The sequence below is a fragment of the Lissotriton helveticus genome, chromosome 3_1, assembly GCF_964261635.1.
Source record: "Lissotriton helveticus chromosome 3_1, aLisHel1.1, whole genome shotgun sequence".
Classification (NCBI taxonomy): domain Eukaryota; kingdom Metazoa; phylum Chordata; class Amphibia; order Caudata; family Salamandridae; genus Lissotriton; species Lissotriton helveticus.
In genome coordinates this window covers 1,698,881,093-1,698,908,036 of record NC_136061.1, presented here as the reverse complement: position 1 = coordinate 1,698,908,036, position 26,944 = coordinate 1,698,881,093, and the positions used below count along the sequence as shown (strand labels likewise).

Sequence of the window (26,944 nt, the reverse complement as noted above, 5' to 3'; positions counted from 1 at the left end):
ACGATCTCCTCCTAGAGCTTTTCTGCAAAACTTTTCAGAAAGTTTCTTTAATCACAAATCTTGTCATTTCTTGGCTCCTTTGCAGAAAATAACTGTCTACTAGCTCCGTCCAAGGGTTAAAAGACAATGTATTGCCTCTTGGGGGATAGGCCTCAGTTTTCCACAATGCACCTGCCCAGTCCAGAAAAAATCTAGCTGTGGTTATTCCCTGTCTTGGCTTGCAGGTGACTTTTTCCAGCTCAGTCGTACCTGTTGCTGATCAGAGAGTCCACTTCCTTTACTCTGAGTCAGGCACAGTCCTTTCTTTGTGGATCCTTGAGAGTGCAGCAGTTGCAGTCCTTTTGAGTGCAAGATTTCAGCGGTGCAGTCAAAGGATCCAGCAGAGCAGTCCTTCTTCTACGTATGTTCCAGGAAGTTTTCTGAGGAGCTTCTGTAGCTCTCCAATATTCATCCTCAATTCTGGACAGGCAAGAGGGATGATATCCAAACCAATAAGGATAACGTTACCTCCATCTGCTATGGCCACTTCCTGCAAAGTGCTGTCATATTTTTGACACAGAATGCACTGTTTTCACAGAAAGCAAAAAGGAGAAAATCTCTCCTTTGTGTGTGTGTCTATGTAACACTACTCAAAGGTGTGGCTAACACCTCACTACACTCCCCTTTCAGACTCTCTCCAAATCTAATTAAGGAGGTTTCCATCTGGCTGGTGATAAAGGAGGTGGGGGCTGGCATAGGTCCTGTGATGTCTGATCTCCTACCTTTGAAGTCCAGCTTATCTTCCTATCCCCCTTCTTCACTCTGGTTTCTCCAGGAAGCAAATCTCCTCCCACCAAATGGCTGCATTGTTTCAGTCCCAGACCTCTTCACAGCTAGTGAGGGAGTAGCTTGGCTGAGGCTGTCAAAAGCTGACCAATCAGAAGAGTCTTGTACAGGGCTGCTTTAAATAAACTCAGGATAGTATTTTCTAAAACTACATTCCTGTAATAGTTATAATGAATCCGATCATGGAAGTTGTTGGTTTTATTGTAAACTTTATTTTAATACTTTGAAGGATAGTGCTAGCTAGCTTTTAAGAGAAGACATACTTCATTAAGTTGAATATTGCCTCCAAGTGTTCGCCTATTGGGCCAGCAGCACTACAATAGGAAAAATCAACTGTGGCTGTTTTTCTATACTAGGGCATATAAAACTTCTTTTATTTTTTAGATGCTTTTTATAACACTACACCCTGCCCTTGGAGCATGTAGGATAGATGTTCGGGATGACATATAAGTTATAAAAAGGGCGTTTTGAGCTTTGGAAGTACTTATAATTCCAAAGTTGAATTTGGACATATTTTTATTTTAAAACCAGCCTGCAAAGCAGGCCTGACTTTAAAATGCAACCAGACACCACAGCAGGATGCACTAAAGTGCATTAAGTCCCCCTACCTCCCTCAACCTACATGCCTTGCCATAAAGTATGTAATTACAGGTAGGTTGCTTTGGCCAATTAGAATTATACCAATTGCTTTATACCTCTAGTGAGCAGAACACTGGCCCTGGGTAGCAGAGACCAGGACACTGTCAAAGTCAGTAGCCACCAACTGATTCTGCAGCTTTTCCCCTCAGGTGGATTTCAAATTCCATTTCAGATATTAAGGGCCTGATTTAGAAGCCAGCGGAGGGAAGCACCCCGTCACAAATGTGACAGATATCCCGCCCGCCACATTTCAATCACATTCTATCTTATGGGGATCCTAATACTGCAGACAGGAAATCGGTCATATTTGTGACGGAGTATTCCCTCTGTCGACTTCTAAATCATGCCCTAAGTCAGAAGGTGACATATTTGGAGATAGCAACGTGCTTGGTGTAGCCAACCTCGGTCAATTACAGCCATCCGGAATTCATGCCTAGGTCTTGGAAAACCATCAACAGCGACTTCTGATCGATGCTTTACTTTTTCTTGATGCTATGTCCCCTAAAACATTCAAAAATCATATCTCTTGTTCCCCCTATTGTGTTTTTGTCATTTTCGTAACATTTTTCTTCTTTGATTTTTCTCTATTTGTAGAAATTGATTGTGAGATTTAGTTTTGTCATTATTTTGGTATTGATAGCTTACAAACCTTTCCTTTAGTGAACAGTGTCTGATCTGTGCCATAGGTACTGTGGGTTGGGACTATGGTTATTTATTGAACTTCTGTGTCTGACCAAACAAGCTTTTGAGCTTATTACTCCTCCCTAACTACTAACTCATTTTCTTACAGGTCCTATGTATGTCTTCTAGATATTTAGTGTTAAACGCACTATCCATAGACTCAGTAGGCAGTCACAGTTATGACATGGTGATCACTACACTTAAAGGTTTTCTAATTGTGATATATACTTGGCTGTAATCATTGTATCCAGGTTATGTCTGCTGAGTGGTTGGGGCCTGATTGCTGAAAATATATGTTCAGTACTTCTATGTTTCATATTCCTGAGTGCTCTTGGAAGGTGTCCTTCAGGTGTGCCAAAAAAGATCTGTTTTTCTTCTAAACTATAGTAGTTGGCAAGCTGAGTTATTAGTAATATATGTTTTATACAGATTAATTTTCTTTTTTCAATATCCGCATATCACGGATTTATTTTGCAGATATAACTGTTATGTCGGCTTTACTGATACTATTTATATATACTCCTATGTACTTTTAACAAAGGAATGTTATTGTATTGCGGTTGATATATGGATTTTTTCTTCTCTTTTCTCTATTTCTTTATATAATTCTTGCCAAATGTTACTGGTCATTAGAGGACTGTACGTGTCAATCAGGTCCTTTTAAGTATTGGAATATCAGATTGTTCATACAATTGCTTAACCGAATGACATAAGTTCAATCACTAATTTTGTGAAGTTCAATTTCTTTGGGAGAATTATGGTTTAGATGGGATTGAGATATCATGTATGATGACCCGCCCTACTTATCACGTAATGTTTATGACTAATGCTTTTGATGGAGAACACTAGAACGGAGAGGGCACAATGGCTTTGGTATTCTTGTCCCAAAATCAACAATAGCACTGAACCATTCCTCGTCCATGTGTAAGAGCAACTAAATACATAGTAAAACATTATCCTCCACTGTTGAGAAATCTGGGTTGTATGAAACATGATACAGTGAAATTATAAGCATATGGCAATGTGGTACGTTACAGGTAGAATGAAATGACTCACCCACATTATAAATTATATGGAAATGTTGTGCTAAGACAATATTGAGGGTTTATGCTGTGTCATCCGGGCATATTGGGAATTGATATTGATACCATTTAATTGGAAGAAAGGTGTGGCTTACTCTATTTTCAGAAAGACTGACCCTGCAAATTTGACCTGATTGCATTTTAAACATTGTATATCAAGAATTTGTTTACAACAGCAAGGTATGCTCATATGATTGTTATGGTTGTGTGTAATATATGTGATTTGCAAATAGATTGTTTTCCTCTCTATTGGGACTTATATTATTGTGGTGGGTGATGAAAACAGTTCGGTATTGTGCACAAAACATGTTATTTGCAAATATTTCTCCGTCATGGGGATTTACTGTACTGTATTATATTTAGATGTGTGATGAAAATGGCTCATCCTAAAACATCATTTGCTATAAATCTGAATGTGTGTGTTCTGATTAGGCTCCAGGTTATTTGAATATCCTATTTACCTATATATGGTGGTTGAAAAAGCCATATTAAATTAGGGTTCAGGAGTTGTCTTCCTCTGACTCTAAAGAATTTGGTTTATGTTATTGTAACGATGCAAATGAGTCCTATTTTCACTGTGGAATAATAATGTGTCTGGTTCTTTTGTATGTGATGTCACAAAAAATATTTTCTGTATATGTATTGTAAATATTGTTTTTTCTATTTTTGTATATATTTTAGCCCTGAAGAAGTCCGCGTGAGGACGAAATGCGTCGGCGATTATGAACTTTAAGAATTTGTATATCAATAAAGAATAAAAGAATCTTTGCATCTACAATCAAATTCTGCCAGCAATATTCTTTGACTGGGAAGACCTTGTCGAATTATATTTGTTGCTATTTTGTCAATAAGGTTTATTACAAATTATTATTCACATGTCACTTATTTGAGTGCTGGGCCAACCTCTGTTTATTGTGTCAAAAAAGATGTTGAGGTCATACAAGATGCATACAATTGCTGTGGTCAACATTGATGAGTCAACGAAGTTAAGAAAAGGTTCTATAAAGTCGAGCTTCAGTTGTGAAGCCTCGGTTTGTAGGAAAGAGGCGAGCATTTATGTGGCATGCAGAGATGTGAGAAGCACTCGTCACCATTCTGGGCCTGAGTAGTAGTTCCTTGTAATATTCCGACCAATGTGTAAACTCCTGTGTAAGCATGAGTTGGAATTACTAGTTTAAAGGTATTTATCGCCTCCGATAATTATCAAATGCCTTATATAGCCTCAACCTTCGTTATAGTTCAGCAGGTCAAACCTGCTTAAATTCAACAAGGGAAAACATACAGTATCACCATATCATGCTGCATTTGGTGCCTTAAACACCAAAATCAGCATGCAATCCCCCATGACCTAGGTTATTTTCAAACCTGATAATAAACGTTCAATGTGATATTGCAATTTAACAGGGGAAATAAAGAATGCATTAGCTCTGAATCAGGCCCTCTGTGCAGCAGCAAGAGGTTCCAGACGAGAGTCTTTTTCACTGGCGGCTTCTCGGCTGAGGCAGAGCACAGTCACCCCACCGCTCTGTGAGCAGTTCAAAAAGGAAAATTAAAATGATAATAACATAACGTTATTATCATTTAATTTTTCCCTCGTGACTCAGCTAGTTAGGGTGACGGTGCAATTGGCTGTCACAGGAACAGGTGGAAGATTGGTGGGCTCTCTTTTCAGTGTGCATGACTGTTTGGCCGGCTAACTTGGGACGAGCAAACCGTCATGAACATTTTGCATGCTCTCCATCTGCTGTATTGCGCAGCTGGGTGGAGAACATGCACAGCCTCCCAGTATCTCTCTGAGCAGCGAACCACGGCGCTCAGACCAATCACAATGCTACTGCAAAGCGGCGTCGTGATTGGCTAGGGGAGTTTGGGAGCCTTTGTGCTTCCTGGTTCCTGCTTCCTTCTCCTGTAGTCCTGGAGTCGACTGAATAGCCAAAGAGAACCAAGATGTGGCACCGTCTGCAGTAAGTGTTTTGTTTTTTCATTTACCCCACCCCATCCTCCCTCCCCACCACCTCTGTTAAGTAGCGGCCACCACTGGTCTTTTGTATTAAAAGAAGTGGGAGGTGCAGCATCTGTGATCAATTAATGATATCAAAGGCGAAGGTGTTCACCAAAGAATGACGATGGTGCTAGCATAGAAAGGCTCAGTTTGCTAAAAAAAAAAAAACAGAGGTCATTTGGGACATGTGAATCATGCTGTGGAAATATTCAAGCACTGAATTGTGTAGATGCCTAAATACGATTAGTGTTATCAAAAGCAACTTTATTCACAGGTAAATTCAAAGCTGACGCTGGTGGTCAGTAATGCCATAGTGTAAATGAAGGCGTCAAAAACGTGTAACTCAAATGCTCATTACCGTAAAGGAGTACAGCACAAAAATGTTTTTAACAAACTGGTGGAGGTATCACGAACATGTGACATACATCAATGATATCTTCTATTTATTTTACTCAAGAGTACTTTATATATAACTCTCTGAATGCATGAATATATTTGCACATTTTACAAAAGCTTTTTACCGATTACAGGTGTACAACATGGCCTCATTTGTACACGAATTAACGGTTCAAGTATTGTGAATTACCTTGAAGGCCATGCGATGTTATATTAAATTGACATTTTGAGGGATACATTAATTGTAATCAATAGACAGCAGCTAGACTCAGTACCAGGAGTAATAAAGCATATAGTACTGAACAATACTTACAGCTACTCCTCTCCTTTCGAGCTCCAAGAAAACGACTTTGATTGAAATAGAAAATACCAGAGTGAGCTGGCACCCCCTTTCTTCAGTGTGGGAGGGGGTTATGATTTTGATGAAGGCATCCTGTGGACGAGCCGTATCCTCGCCGAAGTAGTGTTTGATCAAGTATTCTAAATAACCAGTCAGCAGAACAGATTTTTTTCTTAACGCTTTCATCGTTGTTTGTTTAAAGACCTAATAAAATCAATGGCACCGATTAGGGGGTACTAATGAGCGCATGGTCAACAATAAAAAACAAAATACAGTTGAACAAATCCTCGATATATGCTGGCAGTAAGGTCCTCAAAGACCAAGAAAAAAGAAATGGTCAAATATTTTGCTTTTCAAATTCATGGAACAACAGAAAACAACTTAATCCGTATTATGTATCACATGTGTTACGTTTGAAATCTTTGTAAATAATAAAGACTGTTAAAACACTTCACAGATAAAACATACTGAGTCATAAAACATTTAAAATAACCCGCCTTACTATCCTTTATTAAAAGCCTAAAACAAAATATCTTACGATTTGAAAAATCTGTTGGGGTTAACAAAAACGTACAGAAAAAATATGTCAGTATCTGCCTTACTGCCATCCAAAAAAAGAAAAAAAATACATATTTTTACGACTTAAAAAATCTGTCAAGATCATCAAACGGGTGCAGCCAATATCAATGTCATTGAGTCACAAGGTTCATAAAAATGGGTGAACTTGATATTTAATATGATATGTTATGGCATATTATCGGTATTTTTATAGCACACTAATCACCCGTGAGGGTTTCCATGCCAGTGGCATAACGAAACTTGAGGGGTCCTCCCTGCAAAGTTCATGGAGGGGCCCCCCTCTCTCTGGAGCCATTCAGGAACTCTTTGGCCAGGGGCCATCCACTCATGCACAATGCTGGAGGGGGCCCTCTGGAGCTTGGGCCCCCTGCACCACTGGATGTGCGGGAACTATTGTTATGTTACTGGTGAGAGGATATGTGAATGAGTGGGTCTGGTAGCTCAGTGGGCTAATGCATCAACTGTAGGGGCTTGTGTTTGACCTCAGTCATATATTCAACTCCCGGCGGAACCAGTCAGACTTTATTCCTTCTGGGGGTCAATAAAATGAATACCATTGAGTTTGGTAACAATAAATATCTGTTATTCCATGCCAAGATACCCTTCTGCATGAACGTGTGCTTTACAAATACATGTTATGTGAGAGGATAAGTAAGTGAGAGGATAGATACATGGGTGGATGAAAGGATGACAGAGTAAAGGTAAATTTCAGAGAATAGCTGAATGGCAGAGTTAATGGAAATCTGCGGAAGGGTGAAAAGATGGTAGAGTGAATATATTAGAGGATGGATAAAATGCCAATGTATGGAATGGTGAAACACTGGAAGTTGGAGGAAATAAAGAATGAATGACAGAATATAAAGGTGAAATGATTGATAGCAGAAGGTGGATGGGAGAGGGAAAGGATGAATGAATAGGTGCTTGGATGGAAGAGACAGAGGAGCACTTCTAGGGTATTTTGGACTCACTTGCTGCACTTTCTTGGTGCCATCATAGCTTTGGTTCGAAGTGGTAGAATATTTCTGGCTACTCCGTTACATACAGACATGTCTCTCACTTTGCATTCACCCAGCCCCTCCTCTTTCCATGCATTCAGACAGACGTGCCTCTCACCCTGCATTCACACAGTCACACACTCCCCCTGAACTCATGTGAATCACCCTCTACTTAAGTGGGCACGCCTCGCACTTTGCACTCACTTGGGCACACCACCCACCCAGTTGTCACACAGGCACAATACTCACTCTGCACACACACACTGACATCACTCAATCTCTGCTCACATAGGCACTTCTCTCGCCCTGAACTCACATGGGTAGACCGCTACTCACTCACAGAGGCACACCCCTCTTTGTGCACTCACATGGGCACATCCTCCCCTATGTTTTCACCAAGGTTTATCTCTCTTTGCAGTTGCCCAGGGATCTAGGTGAAAGTTCCCCGTCATAGTGTTGCAAAACTTTATTAGACCCCCGAGTAGACATGTATATTAATCCGTATGTGTATCTTCAAAAGATGAACTCTCCCAGCTGTGCGCTGCTTTGTGTACGTATTAAACAATGGGAGAGTAAGGGTTTTCTATTGGGCTATACTCCTATACCCCTGGAGTTTGGATTCCATAAAACAAATGAAGGAGTATCCCCAGGACGCAGTGTCCTAGTGATAAAATTTAAAGAGAAATGGAATGCAAGAAAAAGAAAATAATTGTATTTTTTTTTTAAATCACAATGGTCACAATGACAGGCAGAACTTCGAGTTGTTCCCTAAGATCATCTTGATAATTTTTCTTATTCCCATTAATAGTTTGTAGGGCTGGTAAATGTGAAATGTTTGCGCTGTAAGATGTCCCTTTCATGACAAAATCCTTCACGTATTTCATTCTCTGCTTATAGGACTTTTATCTGGTTTAACTGATTATGAACTAAACAGGATCAGCCTAGGTTAGGCATGATTACTCATGCTTACAGTACCTATGGTCTTTTACGCTGGAGTTTTATATAGCGCAAACTTGACCGAGAGGTATCAGTGCGCTTTATACGAGCACATGTGGCATTACAGACAGACACATTCATTTTGTTAGGCATGGGGATATTAAGTGATTTGCCCAGAATCACAGGATGTTGAGTGTCCCTTGCCGCGACTCAAACCCGGTTCCCCAGCTTCGCGGTTGACCAGTCTAAAGCATCTTTGATCACATAAATCATCCTATACAGGGCTGGACTGGCCATAGCGGGCACCGGGCATTTCCCCGGTACGCCGCTAGGGTGGGGCTGGTTTTGGCCCCCTGGGGGGCCATTTTTGTTAGCGGGGGTCGGCAATATCGGCCCCTTGTAACAAAATCAGTCAAAACCAGCCCTCGCAAGCTGCTCAGCTGCACTCCCCCTCACCCCAGGGGGGTCAGCTGAGCAGTTTGCCAGGTCCTTTTTCTGTTCCCAGTCCAGTCCTGATACTATTTATTTATTTATTTATTTATTTATTGTGATTTATATAGCGCACTATAACCCAGAGGTCTCTAAGCGCTTTGTTAGGATCAGCTAGACAATAAAGAGGATGCATCCGATTCCGATTAGCGGCGGTCCCACGCTTGCTGGAAAAGCACAGTTTTTAATTTCTTACGAAAGGGCATTAAGTTTGTCTCATTACGGAGTTCCAGCGGTAGTTTGTTCCACATGGCTGGCAGAGTATGTGAAAAAGCACGGCCACCCACCGTGGTCAGTCTGCAGCGCGGTTGAACAAGATAGATGGAGTCAGCCGATCTGAGCACCCTCCCGGGTTTATAGAGGGCCAAGCGTGATTTCAAATAGGTGGGTGCCCTCCCATAGAGAGCTTTATGGACAATGCAAAGCCCCTTGAACATCAACCTCTGCCTAACTGGCAACCAATGAAGTTCCCGCAGGAGAGGGGATGCCCTGGTGTTCCTCGGTTTCTTAAAAATGAGCCTAGCGGCATCATTCATAACCGTCTGCATTCTGTTTAAAAGACTCTGTGGAAGTCCTATGTACAACGAATTGCCATAGTCCAACCTGGCTAGAATCATTGCAGAAACCGCACTCCTTAGTGTAGAAAAGGAGAGCAGCGAGGAAACTTTCCTGAGTTGTCGGAGAAGGCCAATGCAACTGCCCACCACAGCTATAACTTGTTTTTTCATGGACAGCTTACTGTCCACCTGGATGCCCAGGCTCTTGACCACCTCTGCCGGTTCCGGGGGCACGCCCAGCTCCCCAGGCCAGAAACGATCGCACCAAGGGTTGCCCGCGATAGTAATTGGCAACACCTCGGTTTTGTCCGGGTTGATTTTTAGGGAGTTACTGGACATCCAGTTAGCAGTGCTTCTCAGAATGTTTTGCAATCTAACAAAAGCATTCTGGCTATCATCCAATTGGATGATAATCTGAGTGTCATCAGCGTAGTTGTATACTTGACATTCCATTTGATTAAGCATTAGAATCAAAGGCTGCAGGTATAAATTGAACATTAGGGGAGACAGAGCAGACCCCTGTGAACTCCGCACGTGATCGAGGTTGCGGTGGAAAGCATGTCACCTAATTGCACTCTCTGCATTCTCCTTTGAAGGAAGGAGGTGAACCATGCCAATGCTGAGCCCTGAATGCCGAAATCCCTCATCCGCGACAAAAGTTGTTCATGACACACGGTATCAAATGCCGCGGAGAGGTCCAGCAGCACCAGGGCCCCCGGGATTTTCTTGTCTGCTCTGTTCCTAAGCTCATCTACGATTGACAACATCACCAGCTCCGTGCTATGGTTAGCACGGAAGCCTGCTTGGTTCGGCTCTAGCAGCATATTGCTTTCCAGGTGTTCCGATAGCGTAGTGAGGACGTGCTGCTCCAGTACCTTCGCCAGGAACGGTAACTGGGAAATTGGTCTGAAAATTTTCAGACATTTCGCATCCGCCCCCGTTTTTTTTAGCAAAGGAATCAAACGGGCTTCCTTAAAAGAGGAGGGCACTTGTCCAATTTGTAAGGAAAGGTTCAAAAGACTCAGCACATCTTCCTCTATACCAGGGAGCGCACGTTTAAACACTTCAGGTGGACAAGGATCCAACCTGGAGCCCGACTTGACCCGCCCCAAGAGAGGGACCAAACTATCCTTTGTAATCAAGGGTAGAGTGGAGAGCACAGTTGTAACTGGCAATCTAGCTGGAATGGCCACAGGTGGACAGTCAATTTGCGGGGTTGCCACAATTTCAGTAACCAAGTCAGTGATTTTGTTGGTGAAAAAATCCTGGAATTTCTGGCAATCCTCCTGGCTAAAGTCCGGAGACTGTTCCTTATTCTTCCTGAGCTCCGTAAGGACTCGGAAGACTTCTTTCTGAGGATTCGTAGCTGTAGAGATCCTCTCCTCATAGAACTCGGACTTCCTGGCTATAATAGCTTGCTTGTAGCTCGCGAGAGCCAGTATGTAGCTGCTCCGAGAATCAGGACTATAATTTTTGCGACATATTCTTTCCAGCTTACGTAGCCCACGTTTCTTTGCTCTAAGTAAATCATTATACCATGGGGCATCTCGTTTTCTATCCACTAGGTTCACCCTACAGATCGGTGCTACTTTATCCATGGCCTTCCGGAGTTTATCCATGAGTACCTCACAAAGAGCCTCTGGGTTATGGGGGCAATTGTTGGAAAGGGGATTGGTGCGGAGGAGATGTATCATTTTATCACCATCAATTTTGCTCCACTTCCTGACTGCCTTCCACCCTCCCTTGGTTGTTGTTCTCTGTCTGTCCACCAATATCTTACCTTTTACCAAATGGTGATCGGACCATACACATGTCTGGGCCGTTGCCATGTCCTGATCGGGAACTGTTGACCACACCAGGTCCAGGGTATGTCCCTTGGAATGGGTTGGACCCCTTACAAGTTGGACCAGATCCAGTGAAGTTAGCGCCTCCTCGATCTGTAACGCCTGGCCGTCTTTCGGGACCTTCTCCCAATGGTAGTTAAGATCACCCATAATCACTACCTTATCATGTCTTGAGCGAATGTCCTGGGCCAGTCTTGTAAACAAATCGGGAATTCAGGAGAAGTCCACGGAGGACGGTAGACTAACAAGATAGCCAGACAGTCAGTCCCAAGATTTATCTTAACACCCATCACTTCAGCCCCCCCTAGATTTTCCGTCAAAAACCTTTCGACCAACAGGCGTGAGTTATAAAGGAGGGCAACACCTCCCCCCCTCTTTGCTCCAGTTCTATTATAGAAAAGTGCCGAAAAGTCGGGTGGCAGGGAGGCAACGAGATCCGGCGTAGAGGAATCCTCTAGCCATGTTTCGGTTAGTCCTAGGAGGTCTAATTCACCGCCTTCTAAAAGGGTAAAAACCTCTAAATTATGTCGTTGCAAGGAACGTGTATTAAGTAGGCCATAGCGTAAGCTTTGGACCTTGCTCAGATCCTTCCGACCAGCATGAGAGGTAGGGACCCTAAGGAGCCCCTCACGAACGAGTAAGGCAGCGCATTCTGGGCTGATAGCAGTATTTCCAAAGTGCAGAGACTCCAACTCACCTCTAGTATATATCAGATGTGGACCAGGGGTCATGGCCCCGGGTCCCGTTTGGTCACGGATGGGCACAGATGGGCTTGCCTCTGGCGAGCCTCCGGCGCGCCCACGCTGCGCGCATACGCTGCGCGCTTGCATGAGGGCAGGATTAAGTAGCCTCCAGCGTGCGCCTTCGCAAGGCAGCAACTAGGCTGTCAACCACAATGGCGTCCCAAAGCGGCACTACCTCCCCCAAGATGGCTCCCGCCCCAAAGAAGCAGCTAAAGACCCGCTCAACAGCGGTTTGATCTCCTATTAAGTGCGGGTATGTCCTAACACAACCCCAGCGACAAGCGGAATCCACAAAGTAAGTTAAAATTAATTAATTATTTTCGCATTAAAGAAGCGATGTGCTCGCGCTAGTCAGCAGCATAAAATTAATCAGCAGCAGCCTCAATATCACGGCGCTTGCCTAACAGGGAGAAGCCCTGAACTAGTCAGCTTAAGTAGCCTCCAGCGTGCGCCTTCGCAAGGCAGCAACTAGGCTGTCAACCACAATGGCGTCCCAAAGCGGCACTACCTCCCCCAAGATGGCTCCCGCCCCAAAGAAGCAGCTAAAGACCCGCTCAACAGCGGTGTGATCTCCTATTAAGTGCGGGTATGTCCTAACACAACCCCAGCGACAAGCGGAATCCACAAAGTAAGTTAAAATTAATTAATTATTTTCGCATTATAGAAGCGCTGTGCTCGCGCTAGTCAGCAGCATAAAATTAATCAGCAGCAGCCTCAATATCACGGCGCTTGCCTAACAGCCTATCACTTCGTTGCTGAAGGCAACTAGCATTCTGTGTGCTTCACCCACAATAATAAATGGTCTGTGACATATGGTCCCTCATACATGACCTAAGGACTGATAAAAGCAAACTGAGATCGCTACTTTGCCGTAGTGCTCCTTTGCCTTTATTGAACAGAGGAGAAGTCCCTCAGCACAAGAATTTTTCCTGCATCAGTATTACAACTGCGGGTGTACCGATTTATGTCAGTACTTCGGGGTAACAGAAAAACTAGCCCATTATAAGTTTAATTGTGCTCAACTTTTCATAGAAAATATTAAAACAAACTCATTTAATTTAGCTGATGTCTTAATTCCTACTGCAATATGAATTATCTCCGCCAATTGATGAATGCTGAGGTATTTATATTGCACAGGCGCATAGATTTTTAAAAGGCATACTATTCAGATAATTAAGAAGACTATTTTATTCTAAAATATGAATTACTACTTAATTCATTCCACCAATTAGCTTTTCCTAGTTAGAAAATTAAATAGAATAATTCTGCCAATTTCATGCACACAGGTTTGTCCGCTAACATTACTTATCATTACTTATCATGCATAATACCATATACACTAAGTGGCATATTTATTAAAAAATCACGCAGCGCAGCATGTCACCTTGGTGTCTTGTGTGATAGGAGAAGGGCAGGAAGGTGCCCTATTTAACATAATATGACACATTCTTGTCTTTTCTCTGTGCTGATACACAAGGTGCAGCCTAGCATCAATGCAGGCACCTTTGCACCATGGTGCAAAGATGCTTGCGTTGTAAGCATGATTGTTTGTGTGCCAAAAGGTATACCTTCCTGAACAAAACTAATCCTAAAAGCAAAATGTAGCACACATAAAAAGAGGAAGTAATTAGGAGGAATAAAGACATTTCTTCTTGTTATGCCTCACCTGGGGAGGCGTACCATTTTGATGCATTCCCAGGTCTACTAGTAATGATACATCTGAGAATACCCCAAAATCAATTGATGGATGGGGGACCACCCACACCCCACCCCTGGAACTCCTCCCCAGGGCAGAATAATGCAACACAGCTTTTTGCTCTGCAATGCGTTACTCTAGATTTATCAAGCCATGCGATGTTGCACTGGGTGACCTTATGTTGCTTGATAAATCTAACTTTAGAGTTGTGTTGCTCTTGCACGCTGTTGAGTGGCGAAAGGGCGACAGAGCTCTTTAATAAATATGCACTTAGTCACGCAGCCTGTCTAACGGTTTCATGACATAGGCAATGATCCTCAATGCCTCTCTACAATGGTCTACATGCAGTCAGGGATCATAGAATCCTTCAAACAAGTATTCTTCATGACCAAACATCTCTGTAAAATAAACTCCTTATCTGTTCATACATTGTGTCAGTATCTTCTTTAAAGGCACATCCTTTTTTTTATCAGCATCAAGGGCCAGATGTATGGCGGTTTTTAGCGTGCCCAAACAGGTTTTAGACCCATTTGCGGATGCTAAAAACCTTGGGCACATATACAAAATCTATATTGAGACTCGCTAATCAATCAGTCACTCGCAAAATAGGTTTTGCGACTCGCTATTAAGAAGGTGCATTCCCTTCCTAATAGCAACTCATGAGGCATGTATGAATGTTTTGCAACCCCAATTGCGGTCGCAAAACACTCGCAAATTACCACCTAATTCAAGTAGGTGGTAATGCAATAGCAAATGGGAAGGGGTCCCCAGGGAACCCTTTCCCCTTTGCAAATGCATGCAGAAATATCTTTTAAGAGCAGGCACTGGTCCCAGAGACCACTGCCTGCCATTAAAAAATTAAACAAAAACGTTCTTCGAGGAAAATGGGCTGCATTAAAAAAAATGCCTTATTTAAAAGCAGTCCCAGACATGGTGATCTGCTGAGCCCAGCAGGCCACCATCCCTGGGAGGGCCAACCATTTCCAATGGGGTCACCACATAGGAGTGCCTCATTAATATTATTGAGCCTCGCATTTTTCGCCCCCAGTGGGAATTGCAATCATTGTCTCTAACAATGTAGTACATAGTAAATGCGACTTGCAATTTGCGACTCGCAATCAAGTGCAAATTGCGACTCGCAATTTACTATATCGTACATCTGGCCCTTAATTCATATTTTACGATAACAGAATCTACCAGTGGGTTTTCTAAGTAGAGGACCACTGGGGACAATTTTTTTCTGTCTGCTATATAATATTTCTATACAAATTTGGCTTCTCCTTAAACAAAATAAATACCAACCCCAAAGCTATCATTCTCTATCTAGTCTGGGTATGATACATAACATACACATAGTGAGGTAGTCGTAATCAAGTAATTAGTATAACTTCTCGATTCCCCTGTCCTCTTGAATGCTCAGAGTTCTCATATTTGTTGTGCTGAGGTCACACATTGGTGTTAGAGGAAGAAAAACATGAGAAAGGAAACAAAAGGCGAAAGACCTACGGAGATAATCTGAATGTTCACCACAAACGTAAATGGTCCTTAAAAATTTAATAATTCATTATTATGCTTATTCATTAGCAATGTGGTACTGTTGAGAAACTATGGGGCATATTATCAAGACAGGCGATAAAATTATCGCCGCTTAGCGGCAGAAAACTGCAGCTAAAACGGCGATAATTGGCTTGATAATATGCTTTATGGAATTCTAATCTAAGCCCAGGTTAGACGTGAAGGACATCTAACCTGAGCTTCAATTGGAATACCATAGAGCATATAATCAACCCATTATCGCCGTTCTAGCTGCAGTTTTCTGCTGCTAAAGTGGCGATAATTTTATTGCCTATCTTGATAATATGCCCCTATATTATTATAGAAATAGAAGACTTGACCTAGTGAATTAAACTCCTGATGTTGTTGTGACTAATGCAATGCGTCAAGCTCGGCAGTTCGCTACTGCCATACCTTAAACTTCTGGGCCTCGTTTATAAGGCCCTACTGGCACTTTTGTGCTGTTGGAATGTCACTTTTTATGACGTTCTGGTGGCACAATGTGCCAGGGCATATTTATAAGTCCACATGAAGCCACTTTATTTGTCTTTTCGTGGCCTTATAAATATGTGCCCCCTTCACGCAGCAAACTACGTGAAAGGGGCGTTCCATGGGTGTTGCTGTGGGTGTTCCCCTGACACATTCCTAGATTTATGAGAAATTGTAAATCTGGGAATAGTCCTAACCTAACACCACCCCAGGGATGACCCTAGGGAAGTGCAATGAGGAGAAGTATTTTTATTTCTCCTTGTGGTTTCCTTTTATAATGCGGGCTGCCCACATAGAAAAAGAAATTCGCCTCTTGTGATTGAATTTGTGCAGAAAGGTTTCTCTCTCTGCATAAAATCAATCAGCTGTGCAACGCAGGCACCCTTGCACTCTAGTACAAGGGTGCCTGTGTTGACGCACAGCAGCCCATTGTACGCTGGTGCTGAGGCAAAGGACAGGAATGTGCTGTATCACATAGATACATCACATTCCTGCCCTTTTGTTTTCACGTACGGCAGCGCAGCAAGATTCCTTGTGACACTGCTCTATGTCAAATCCTCATAAATGAGGCCCACTAAATCTAGATCCACATACAATGGTATCAAGGTGCAACAGTTTATAAATTGAATTGCTTGAAGATATGTTTTTTTCTGAAATTTGTCTGAAAGATCATCATAATTTATGTCATGTTATGATGTGTTCCATAAAGTTATGTTAGTGATCTTATGTTATGTTGTACTGTGTTATGTTATGTGTATTTCCATGGCAAACAACTCACCTTAGAGGGTATCTTGCTTTCTTTTATCTGTAACCTTTGTTCCCCTATTAAAAGTGTATGTTTGACCATGGACTTGCATCACTTGTTGAAGAAACCATCTTTCATGTACATAGTCTTATTCTGGGTGCCAAGATAGTCAACTGGTAAAGAGCACTTAAGTAGGAGATTAGAGTATTAGTTCTGGGGATCAGAACTCACCTCCAATAATAAACCCAATCCTTGTCAGGGTAAACCACAGAAGTCACTAAAGAAACCTGTGCTTAACCCTCTGGTAGACCTGGGCAGAATTTTGATCATGCCAGGGAAATCAGAGTCATTTTGGTAACTTCCTGTTACTCTTTGATGCGGAACTACCGCTGATTTGCTTAAATAAGAATAACTTGGAAGTGAATAATACAGTGTGAGAAAATTTAGTTAGCTTGAGCCCCCACTAGCTATTCTTGTTCTGCTGCATTCAATGCTGTTTCTTAGTGCAACCTGCATTCTTGCATCCATTCCTGCATTTTGGATGCAAGAGTGCAAAAAATAGTGCTAAATGCCTTGAGTAAGTTTAGACAAAATCTTACAGCAAGAGCACATTAAGCAAGTGCGAGTGGCTCCTCACTCTCGCTATCATATGCTGTAGCATTAACCGCTATCCCTTAGCTCAAAATGCATCCTTGCTTGCATTTTTTGACACAAGTGGGAATTTTGCAGTAAGAAATAGTGCTAAACACAAAATTCTTCTTCTTGCGTAATTCAAGCATAATCCTGCTTAATTCTTTGGTATTTTTGCTTGATTACATGGAAATAACTGAATTACGCTCACCCCTACCCTCTGTTTACCTGGCAAAAAGCAGTCAGGTTTAACCAGGGGGAAATGTGTAAAGTATTTATGCAGTATTCAAACAGTAATCTAGTGACAACACAAAACAAGAACATTCCCAGTCTAATTTGAGAAATAGAGTACATTTTATTAAACATTGAATTAAAAACGACAACAATCCAATCAGTGGAGCCACAGTTATGACATTTTCATATTTAAATAGTGGCAAAGAGCTTAAAGTGTCAAGCGTGGTCATCTGGTTGTGCTTGACCAGTACAAAGTTAAAAGTTAAGCCTGACTGCCATGGAGCGTGGACTAAATACAGGGCCCACGTTTGTCAGTTGACAAATTTTACTTTCGGACTTAGTCCTAAGAATGGAAGTAAAAAATTCTCAAAAGGTCAAGACAGCATACTGTGGCTGAAGAGGGCTCCATGTCATTGACTAGCCAAGCAGTAAAGCAGCCGGATGTGGCCGAAGAGGGATCAAACTCATCCATAAAGCTGTTGAGTACAACTATATTCCTTGACCTTGCTCTGCTAAACTACTTTGAAACCCACATCAGTTGACCAAGCATTCTTTCCCAAAGTGCTATTCCTCGGTCTTTCTGAAATGTCTGCAGTGACCTATTCTATTCTACAAATCTCATTGTAGGCCAAAATTCAAACCTTGATCTTACTCACTGCCAGGCACCACTTCTCCATCTGGCAGCACTCACCTAGGCAGCCTGTGGGTGCATCACGTTAGCTACTCAGGTGCTGTGGATCTCAAGAAGTGAGGGTTCTCTGAAGTTGAAATGATTGTCTCCTGTCACCCCACACCACTTCCTTCCATCTATCAGGCCCGACTGTTTGAGCCCCAGATGCTGCTGTAAACATGGGTCTCTGGAGAGGTCATATACATTTTGGGAGACACAGTTTAAGTGATTGAACACACAGAGCAATACTCCACTGCACGTCTCTATGTGATCAAGTTTGGTTTGGATTAGCCACTTTGGAGTGGCAGATGCCTTGTTCCCTGCTCAAGTACACAGATTTTGTATAGGGTTATCAATGAAGCACATTGTTCACAAGTAGAGTCAGCCCATCAACACCATTCAATAGTAAATGTTCCTGAATAATTTTTTGGTTTCATTTAAATTGTCTAGGCCATGAAAAGCTAGACCTGTAACAAGTTAAATAGTTTGCTGATTCAGATTTCCTCACTTCCACAGCTTTTATAGTGACTATTAAAGTTGGTTGTTGAAAGTAAGTGCTACCATTTCTTGGAGGCAGCACGTTCTTGCGGAGTAGTGAAGCATACCCTGCATATCCAAGATAAATGCCATAACACACATCAAGAGGCCCTGAAGTGAAGGAGGGGGGGTACAACTAATACACAGAAAAACTATTTTCACAACCTGCCTCCCACTAACACAAATCATAGGGTGCGAGACTGTGATAATGAAGGTCATGCTAACCCATAAGTACAGTCTCACAATCATCAACTGCAACCTCTTAATGGGTCTTTTCACTAATATCTTGAACCACTTTTTCTCCCTAATAACAGATATATCCCTCACCTCAAACTGCTGTTTGTGGATTTAATTTGAGAATTTCACATTCCCCTCTTCAAATTATTTCCTGTAAACGTATGCAAAGTTTTTGTTGGAAATACTTTACACACTGCAGTCACACAACACAGTCTGGCTATTTGATACTGCTTCAATTGGACCTAAAAGTACCACCACCACCACCAAACACATTACACTGTCCAGCAACCTATCATGGCTTTCGACATATCCCTACTAGCAAAACAACCTCCACTCCCAACCATTCATAGAAACCCTCTCCTGTCTACTAACCTACGCAAGTCTATGCTCCCTCTATAAAGTCTTCTCCGCTATAACGGACAAATTTACTGAAGCTATGGAGAGCTCCCTTACAAAAACAAAAAAAAGACAATTCACCAAAAGATGGATAACAGACCATCTACAGAAAAACTCAAACACAATTGTCGCAAGTTTAAAACGACAAGGTGGAAGCAATAAAACTTCCATCCTCAGTCAAATAAGCTGTTGGAAATTACCATATTATGCATTGTATTTCCCCAGATTTTGGCAGTCAGTACCCTTTTTTTTTGCAGAACCAGTTTTTGTTGGCATCAGGACTTTAAAGCCTGCTTACCAGTGGTAAGGTGCATGTGCTCTCTTGTTTAATCATCACAAAATTGTAATACTGAATTAGGGCCTAGTAAATGGTACTACATGTACCCAGGGCCTGTGAATAAAATGCTACAAGTTGGTTGCAGCATCCAGTGGGCTCCCACTAAAGTAGCACTGTAAAGCGTCTCAGGTCTAGCACTGCAGAGGTAGTGCAGTTTTGAACTGCCATTTCAACCTAGCAAAATAAACCTTTTGACAGGTCTAAATTTGTTTTGTTTAATACTCATAAATCATCCCCAAGGTTGGCGTTAGACCTGATACTCTTGAGGTAGTGTGTGCATTAACTTGTAGCTTTTTCCTCCTGGGTTTTTCTGTTTCTCTTTTAGAGGTATTTGGCCTCTGAGCAGTGTCCCACTGCAAATGCAGTGTGAAAGTGAACATGCTAGGGAGTGGTTCTTTTCTGATGTTTTTATGCATATCTCAGGCCTGCTATTGCAGGCTTGTGTGAGCACACTTGTACCTATGATGTTTTCAAACATGCTACAAGCCTGCCATTGCAGACCTGTGTGTGCGCACTTGCACTTAGATTGGCCTTTCTAAACCTCTAGCCAATCCTGATGGGACCGTCCACTACCACTAGAGCACCTCATGGGTAAGTTGTGAGGGGTGGAGCAAGTGGTAGGTGAAAGAAAGAGCAAATTTACATGTGCATCCTCTGCCCAGATAGTTACGAATATTCATATGTGTTTTCACTGGGGTGGGCGGTAAACACTGCTCTGCCGTCTGAGTTGGCAGAGTTTTGCCATTTCACACTCCACTTTGAACGCAGAGTTCAGCAAAAACTCTGCCAATTGCCAGTGAAGCAGAGTTTACAGTTGTTTTCCTTTGTATCTAGAAAACAGGGAGTAATTGCTCTAGTAATGTCCAGACTTGATTTCTGCAATGCTCTCTATCTGGGAATAAATAAGGGCCTGGTGCGTCGTCTTCAGCTAGTGCAGAATGTGGCAGCAAGGCTGGTGATAGACTTACCCAAGTACCCCTCAGCTCCGGCCTCCCTCATCATGTTGCACTGGCTGCATTTGGACCGCAGAATTCTGTTCAAGACTCTTTGTTACAACTGGGGGTCTCTAGTTGGAAGAGGTAGGTACCACTGTCCAAATAGCGACCCTTGCTTCTAGTCAGGGTAAGGAGGAAACACTCTTTAGATAACCTCTGCTCACCCCCTTGGTAGCTTGGCACAAGCAGTCAGGCTGATCCAAAAGCAATGTGTAAAGTATTTATACCAACACTCACAGTAACAGTGAAAACACCACAAACTGACCCCACAACAGTTTAGAAAAGTAAAGGTATTTAAGCTAAACTACACAAGACCAAAACAACAAAAATCCAACACACACAGTTCAAGAATATGGTTGCGAAAGAGTTCTTAAAGTTGCGATAAAATAATCCACAGTTGCGTGAAAAGTTCACAGTTGCGTCACGTTTAGCCAATAGTACCTTTAAATGTGACAAAGTTCCAAAGCAGAAGCTGGTGCAGTGGAAAACAAGTGATGCGTTGCTCCTGAGACCATGGGGAGTCGTTGGCGACTGTCCTGCTGCAGCAGCGGGCGTGTTGCGACGAATCCGGTCTTTATGGGGAGGAAGGCGATGACTTGTATAGATTCCGGTGCGTAGGTTCCGTAGGAAGTTTGTTCTCGCAAAAGCACGATGTGATGATCTGTCGGGGCTGCGACGATCTCCGGGACGACAATGCGTGATCCAGCGGCGAACTTCTTCTCGCAGCTCCTCGATGCGATGGCTCTGTGACAATGTTCGCAGCGACGTGATGCGGTCCGCAAGCAGGTGGTGCGGCGATCTCACCAAGCGATGGCAGGCTCTGCTCGCAGCGATGGCGATCTTCCCACAAACGAAGGTAGCTGCATCTCCGGCATCAACAACAGGCGCTGCAATGATCTCTGCCTTCGTAGCGGCGGGAATTTCCTCGCGCTGTCGCTGATGCGCTCTGCAAGTGAGCGATGCAATAACTTGTCTGTAGCAAAGTCTCTCAAATCTTGGTTTCCAGCTTCCCAGCACAAGTACAACTTCCTGGGACTTCAAAACAGGGAGCCAGCTCACAACAGGCCCTTGGGGATTCCTTCAAGTAAGGGGACAAAGCAACAACAAAGTCCTTCCCCTCTCCTAGGCAGCAAAGCAACTGCAGGTCAGTCCAGCATCACACAGCAGGGCAGTCCTTCTTCTTCAATTTCCAGCTTTCTCCTTGGCAGAGGTTCCTTCTTGTTTCCAGGATGATCTAATTTTCTGCAGTCAGGGGTCCTGTACTTATACCCCTAAAAGTCTTTGATCCCTTTGTGCAGGAGGGCTCTGAGCCCGGTCTGAACCAGTTCTGGGTGTTCCTTGAGCACTTTGTTTTCCTGGCCTCTCCTTTCCTTTCAGGGAGAGGGGCAGGGTCGTCGGCCGCCCAGCAGGAGGTGGAGCCAGCATTGTGGAAGGCAGTCACAGCCCTATTCAGGCCCAGGTGCTATCCCCTCCCACCACCCAAGATGCAGATGCAGTCATTCAGCCTAGGGCTGACTCAGCCAGCCTCCTGGGGAATCCCCAGCCCCTGTCACTCTCAAACCAGACAGCCAATTCACAAACAGGCCAAGGCACACAGAAGGGTCAGACAAGAGAACAGCAACTTTCTAAAAGTGCTGTTCTCAAACACAGAATTTATAAACAACCTTTCCTAAAAGATGTGTTATTGAATTCTGAGTTCAGGGATACCAGACTGTTATGTCCTATCTTGCTCCTATGGGCAGATATGCTGGTAGCCACTGTAGCCAGCATCCCCCATGATAGCCTATGTGGCAAGATAGCCTTACAATAGTGAAAAACGAAAATGGCTGTAGTTCACTACCAGAGCATGTCACCTACGCAAGTACATGCTCTACCTTTCACATACACTGCACACTGCCCAAGGGGGTACCTTGGGCCTTCCATAGGGGTGACCAATGTGTACAGAAAGGGAAGGGTTAGGCCTGGCCAGTGGGGACACTGACCAGGAGGACATGTCAGTTCACAGACTGCACAAAGGCACTGCGGTGGTAGGCCTGAGACACCATTTTAGGGCTACTCATGTGGGTGGCACAATCAGTGCTGCGGGCCCACTAGTAGCATTTGTTATCTCCAGCCCTGGCACACTCAGTGCGTTTTACAAGGGCCTTCCTGGTGACACAAATATGCCAATCATGGATAACCAATCACAATATCAATTTACACAGGGAGCACTTTCACTTTGACACTGAACAGCAGTGGCAAAGTGCCCAAAGCATCTAAACCAGCAAAAACGAAATCTAGCACAGCATCAAAAATACAGGAGGTAGAGGCAAGAAGATAGGGGGAAACCACACCAAAGATGCCAGGTCTAACACTCTTTGTCTTACCCATAATGCTTATTATGGTTTTGGCCCTGATGCTATTAAAGCAATGTTTCAGCGCTATGTCCCTAATAAACAGCTCAGGTCTGGCAGCAGAAATGTGCTGGTAGTCCCAAGGTATAAACAGATTAGGTGGGGAGGCAGGGCCTTCTCCACCACTGCTGCTAGGCTGTGGAGCTCTCTTCCTGATAGACTGTCTGGTCCTGTGTCTCATTCTCTATTTCGCAGGGCCTTACAAACCTGGCTTTTTACTCAAACTTTGATATGCGCATGTGTTTCCGGCTGTGCATTGGTCCTCTCTAGCACCTTGATACCCTTGGGCTAAGTTTGCGCTTTACAAATTTAATATTCATTCGTTCATTCATTCATTCTTTTGTGACGCTAATTTTTTTATTGTGTGGGAGTGCTGTGCCAATGCTTTACACGTTGCCTCTGTGAGAAGCCTGACTGCTCAGTGCAAAGCTACACAAGGATGAGAGCAGGTTATACAGTGAGTGTAATCACCTACCCCTGACAAGATTGGTAGGTTCTGGCTGGCTGGGGCACCACCTCAGCCAACCAGAAAGTGCCAGTTCCAAAAATAGCCCCCAAAGATTTAAGTTGTACGTGTCCTAGGAGTGAAAAACTCCAAAGTTGATTGCTGCCTAAACAAATGTGCCTTTCAATCCGTGTCCAGAGTCACATGAATGTTAATGGCTCTCCTGTGGTGTGATGTGTATTCCTTCCAGACAGGGTACAAACTGTCTTAGATGTCAGGAGGGGATTCCTCTTCAGGGCAGGAAGGCATGGGGGCTGTACTCAGCCCTACTTGAGCTTCAAAGGGTAGTCTGAGGGCTGTACCCTCTTCCTGAAGTCTGAACTGCATACCCTGATTCTGACAGGCTGGGCCTCTTCCTTTGTTGCCCTAGACAGTTTGGATCTAGGCCATTGGGAAGAAGTAATAAGAACCCATTTCGTAGTAGCAAATAGAAGGACCCCCACACAGGCTGAAATTTAATGAATAAAACGAATTTTGTAGCATGCCCTGCATCGCAAAATGCGATGCAGTGCGCGATACGAAATTCGTTATATTCATTAAATTAATTACTTACCTGCAATTATCCATATTCCAGTTTTTAACACCCCCCACTGTGCCCCTCCCCGCCCCACCTTCCTGCCCCACCGTAACTCCCGCCACCGGCCGCGGCTGCAAATTAAGTCCCTATCTTCTACTTGTTTTGTTACCCTTAAATCTCTTAGAAGGAAACTGCGCCTCAACCCTGTGTACTCCTGAAAAACATCATAGCTGGACAACGCTAACAGTTTATACTTGGGCCTACTGGCTTTCTTAAATCATATATTCTAGATCATCCAGAATTCTACTGTGTGCCTCATCCTGAAAATTCTTTTGCACTCGCCAATTTCTCATCGGCTTCAGCATCTCCACTGGCTTCCTGTTCTGAAGAGAATGCAGTTTCAGGCACTTATTTTTGTCTTCAGAGCCTGTATGCAAAACATTATTTTCTATCTGAGGAGAAGACTTAAGCTCTACCTTCCCTCTAGAGCTTTGAGATCTAACCAATTCAAATTGCTTTAAGTTTCCCACATACATATAGCTAGAAGAGGCGGGCGTTACTCCACCTATCTGGCCTCCAAACTCTGGAATGTGCTGCATCTCAGTTTGCACTGCAGCCCTTCAGAATCGTTGTTAAGACAATCTTAAAACGCTTCTATATGACACCTGTTTGTTGGCTGTCTAATGATTGTTGCCTTCTACTTGTGAGCAATCGGCTAGCACCAGAATGCTTCCTTCGAGGTACCTATGCGCTCTATAAAATGCTATGATTATTTGAATAGAGACTGTCATACATGAAAATATGTGCAATAAAACGATCCCACGTTGCCTCTATAACCAAATTCAAGCACAAAGCTGCCTTTGTGTAGCTATTTCAAAGCCTTCTAAGCCTTTAATTGTTTCTGATTAAGTGCCCAAGATTCCATCCCAAAGATCCATCCTCAGAGGTTTTCCAAAAACATTGGGCGTGATGAGCCTCAAAGATGTCTCATAATCTGTTTAGAAGCTTGTCACTAGTACTTAAAGAAGTATTCAACAGTACAGTGAGTAGCCAGATTAAAGGAAACGAGACAGAGCAACAGATACGACGGTCTGCCTCGGGCAGCATGAGTTTTGCAGGTGCTACCCCTCACTCTTAAAATTCGGCCTATGCAGGTGGCAAACGAAGGGACCACCACGGATAGCAAACGGGCTAGTTACGTCAATGGCCATGGGTCTGGGGATGTAGATTTCTGCACACACCTGCAGGCACAGCTGGGGGACGTTTTGGAGGATTTTTTGATTATTTTCCGTAGTATAACATATCTATTAAAGGGTCCATATCAGCATTCCCCGGACCGGGTCCCAAGATGGATTGATCCCAACTGTTCTTGTGCTGCTAGGAAACTGAGGGAAGCATTAGGTATTAAACTAAGGGACCCAGGTTTGGTAAATGCCTTTAGAAGGCTGTACGTAGTTGGATTAGCAAGGCACAAGGACGATTTGAGGGAGGAGGCCTGGGGCAAGCTCTCTGAGGCGAGTACCCTAAAGAACAGCTCCAAGTTTTGGAGCATTGTAAATATTCTTTTTTTGGAAGAAGATGGTGTGCAGGATCTTGATGCGCACATCACAAGGGATGAATGGGTAAATCCCTTCAAGAAAATGTTTCAATGCCCACCAGATGTGAGTGTATCCTGTGGAATAGGAAAAGGGACATCTGCTTTAATAATTACAGTTGAGGAAGTAAGGAAGGGAATTGTGGTGTTGTCCAGAAATAAGGCACCAGGACTGGATATGACCCCCCCCCGAAACTTTATATCTCCAAACTGCTTTTGTGGGTGCCAGCCCTCACCACAATAATAGGAGAGCTATTAGAGCTGGCCCTCCAGTACCTGGGTTACATCCACCATTGTCCCAGTCTTTAAAAAAAGGTAACAAAGATAGCACCCCCTGTTACAGGCCAATCTTCCTGCTGGATTCAGTGGTCAAGGTTGTTGGACCCATTTTATTGGACAGGCTGACCAATTGGGTAGATGAAAATAACATAGTAGCAGAGATCCACTACAGTTTCCGTGCGGGGAGGTCAACAGTGGATGAATGCTTGAATTTGTTTATGATCCTTAACAAGTACACAGTCACCCACCCTGGTACCATTTATCTGGCCTTTATGGACCTGGCATCTGCGTTTGACTCAGTGGACAGAAGTAAGCTTTGGGAGACCTTGTTAACCAGGGGTGGATACAGATATTGTCCTCTTTTTTGGGGATCTTCATAGGGCCACTAAAGCAGAGGTAGTTACACCAAAGATCTCAAGGTCACTCACCAGTTTTCAATCCAGTGAGGGGTCTGACAGGGCTGTGTAGTGGCTTCTTTTCTATTTAACGTATATATTAATAACCTGGAGAAGGTACTAGTGGATAAAACAATGGATTTTCCCCAGGTGGGCAAATGCTGCTATTTTTAATGTTGCCTTCCATTTGGGCAGAAGACCAATAGTGACACTCTAGCAGATTTATAGAGCCAAGTGCATTACATTGGTGGAGTATGGTATTGAAATCTAGGGTTACATCGCTCATGAAGAGCTACAAATAGCTGAAAACAACTTCTTGAGACAGCTCTTAAGCATACCCCAGGGCATTTCCACTTTTATAGTACACAAAGAGTTGTGCATGGCCTATCTTTCTGACCTGTTGTCCTTCCGCCCTTTATCCTCATGGATTATTATTTGGCTAGGTAATGTGTCTACCCAAAATAAAGAGATCTTAATGGATTGCATGGCTCTCGACCATTCTAGTTATAATCCCTGGCTCAATTACTTACAGGAGAGTTTTAAGAGTCTAGGAAGAGTAGATCTGTTTTGCATCCCAAAATCAATTACCAGGAAGGACCTGGCCTGGGCGAAGGAGGCCTTTTTTAGACAGCG

General features: G+C 43.3%; 1 protein-coding gene across 3 annotated transcripts in view; it reads right to left on the bottom strand.

Annotated features, from left to right (window-relative positions):
* Nucleotides 1-26,944, bottom strand: part of KYNU (kynureninase) — a 988,121-nt gene that overhangs the window by 102,329 nt on the left and 858,848 nt on the right. For all 3 annotated transcript variants that reach the window (XM_078682489.1, XM_078682491.1, XM_078682490.1), the window contains one exon: nt 5,939-6,169. In XM_078682489.1, the coding sequence (XP_078538615.1) occupies nt 5,939-6,169 (231 nt within the window). The remainder of the gene's footprint in view (nt 1-5,938; nt 6,170-26,944) is intronic.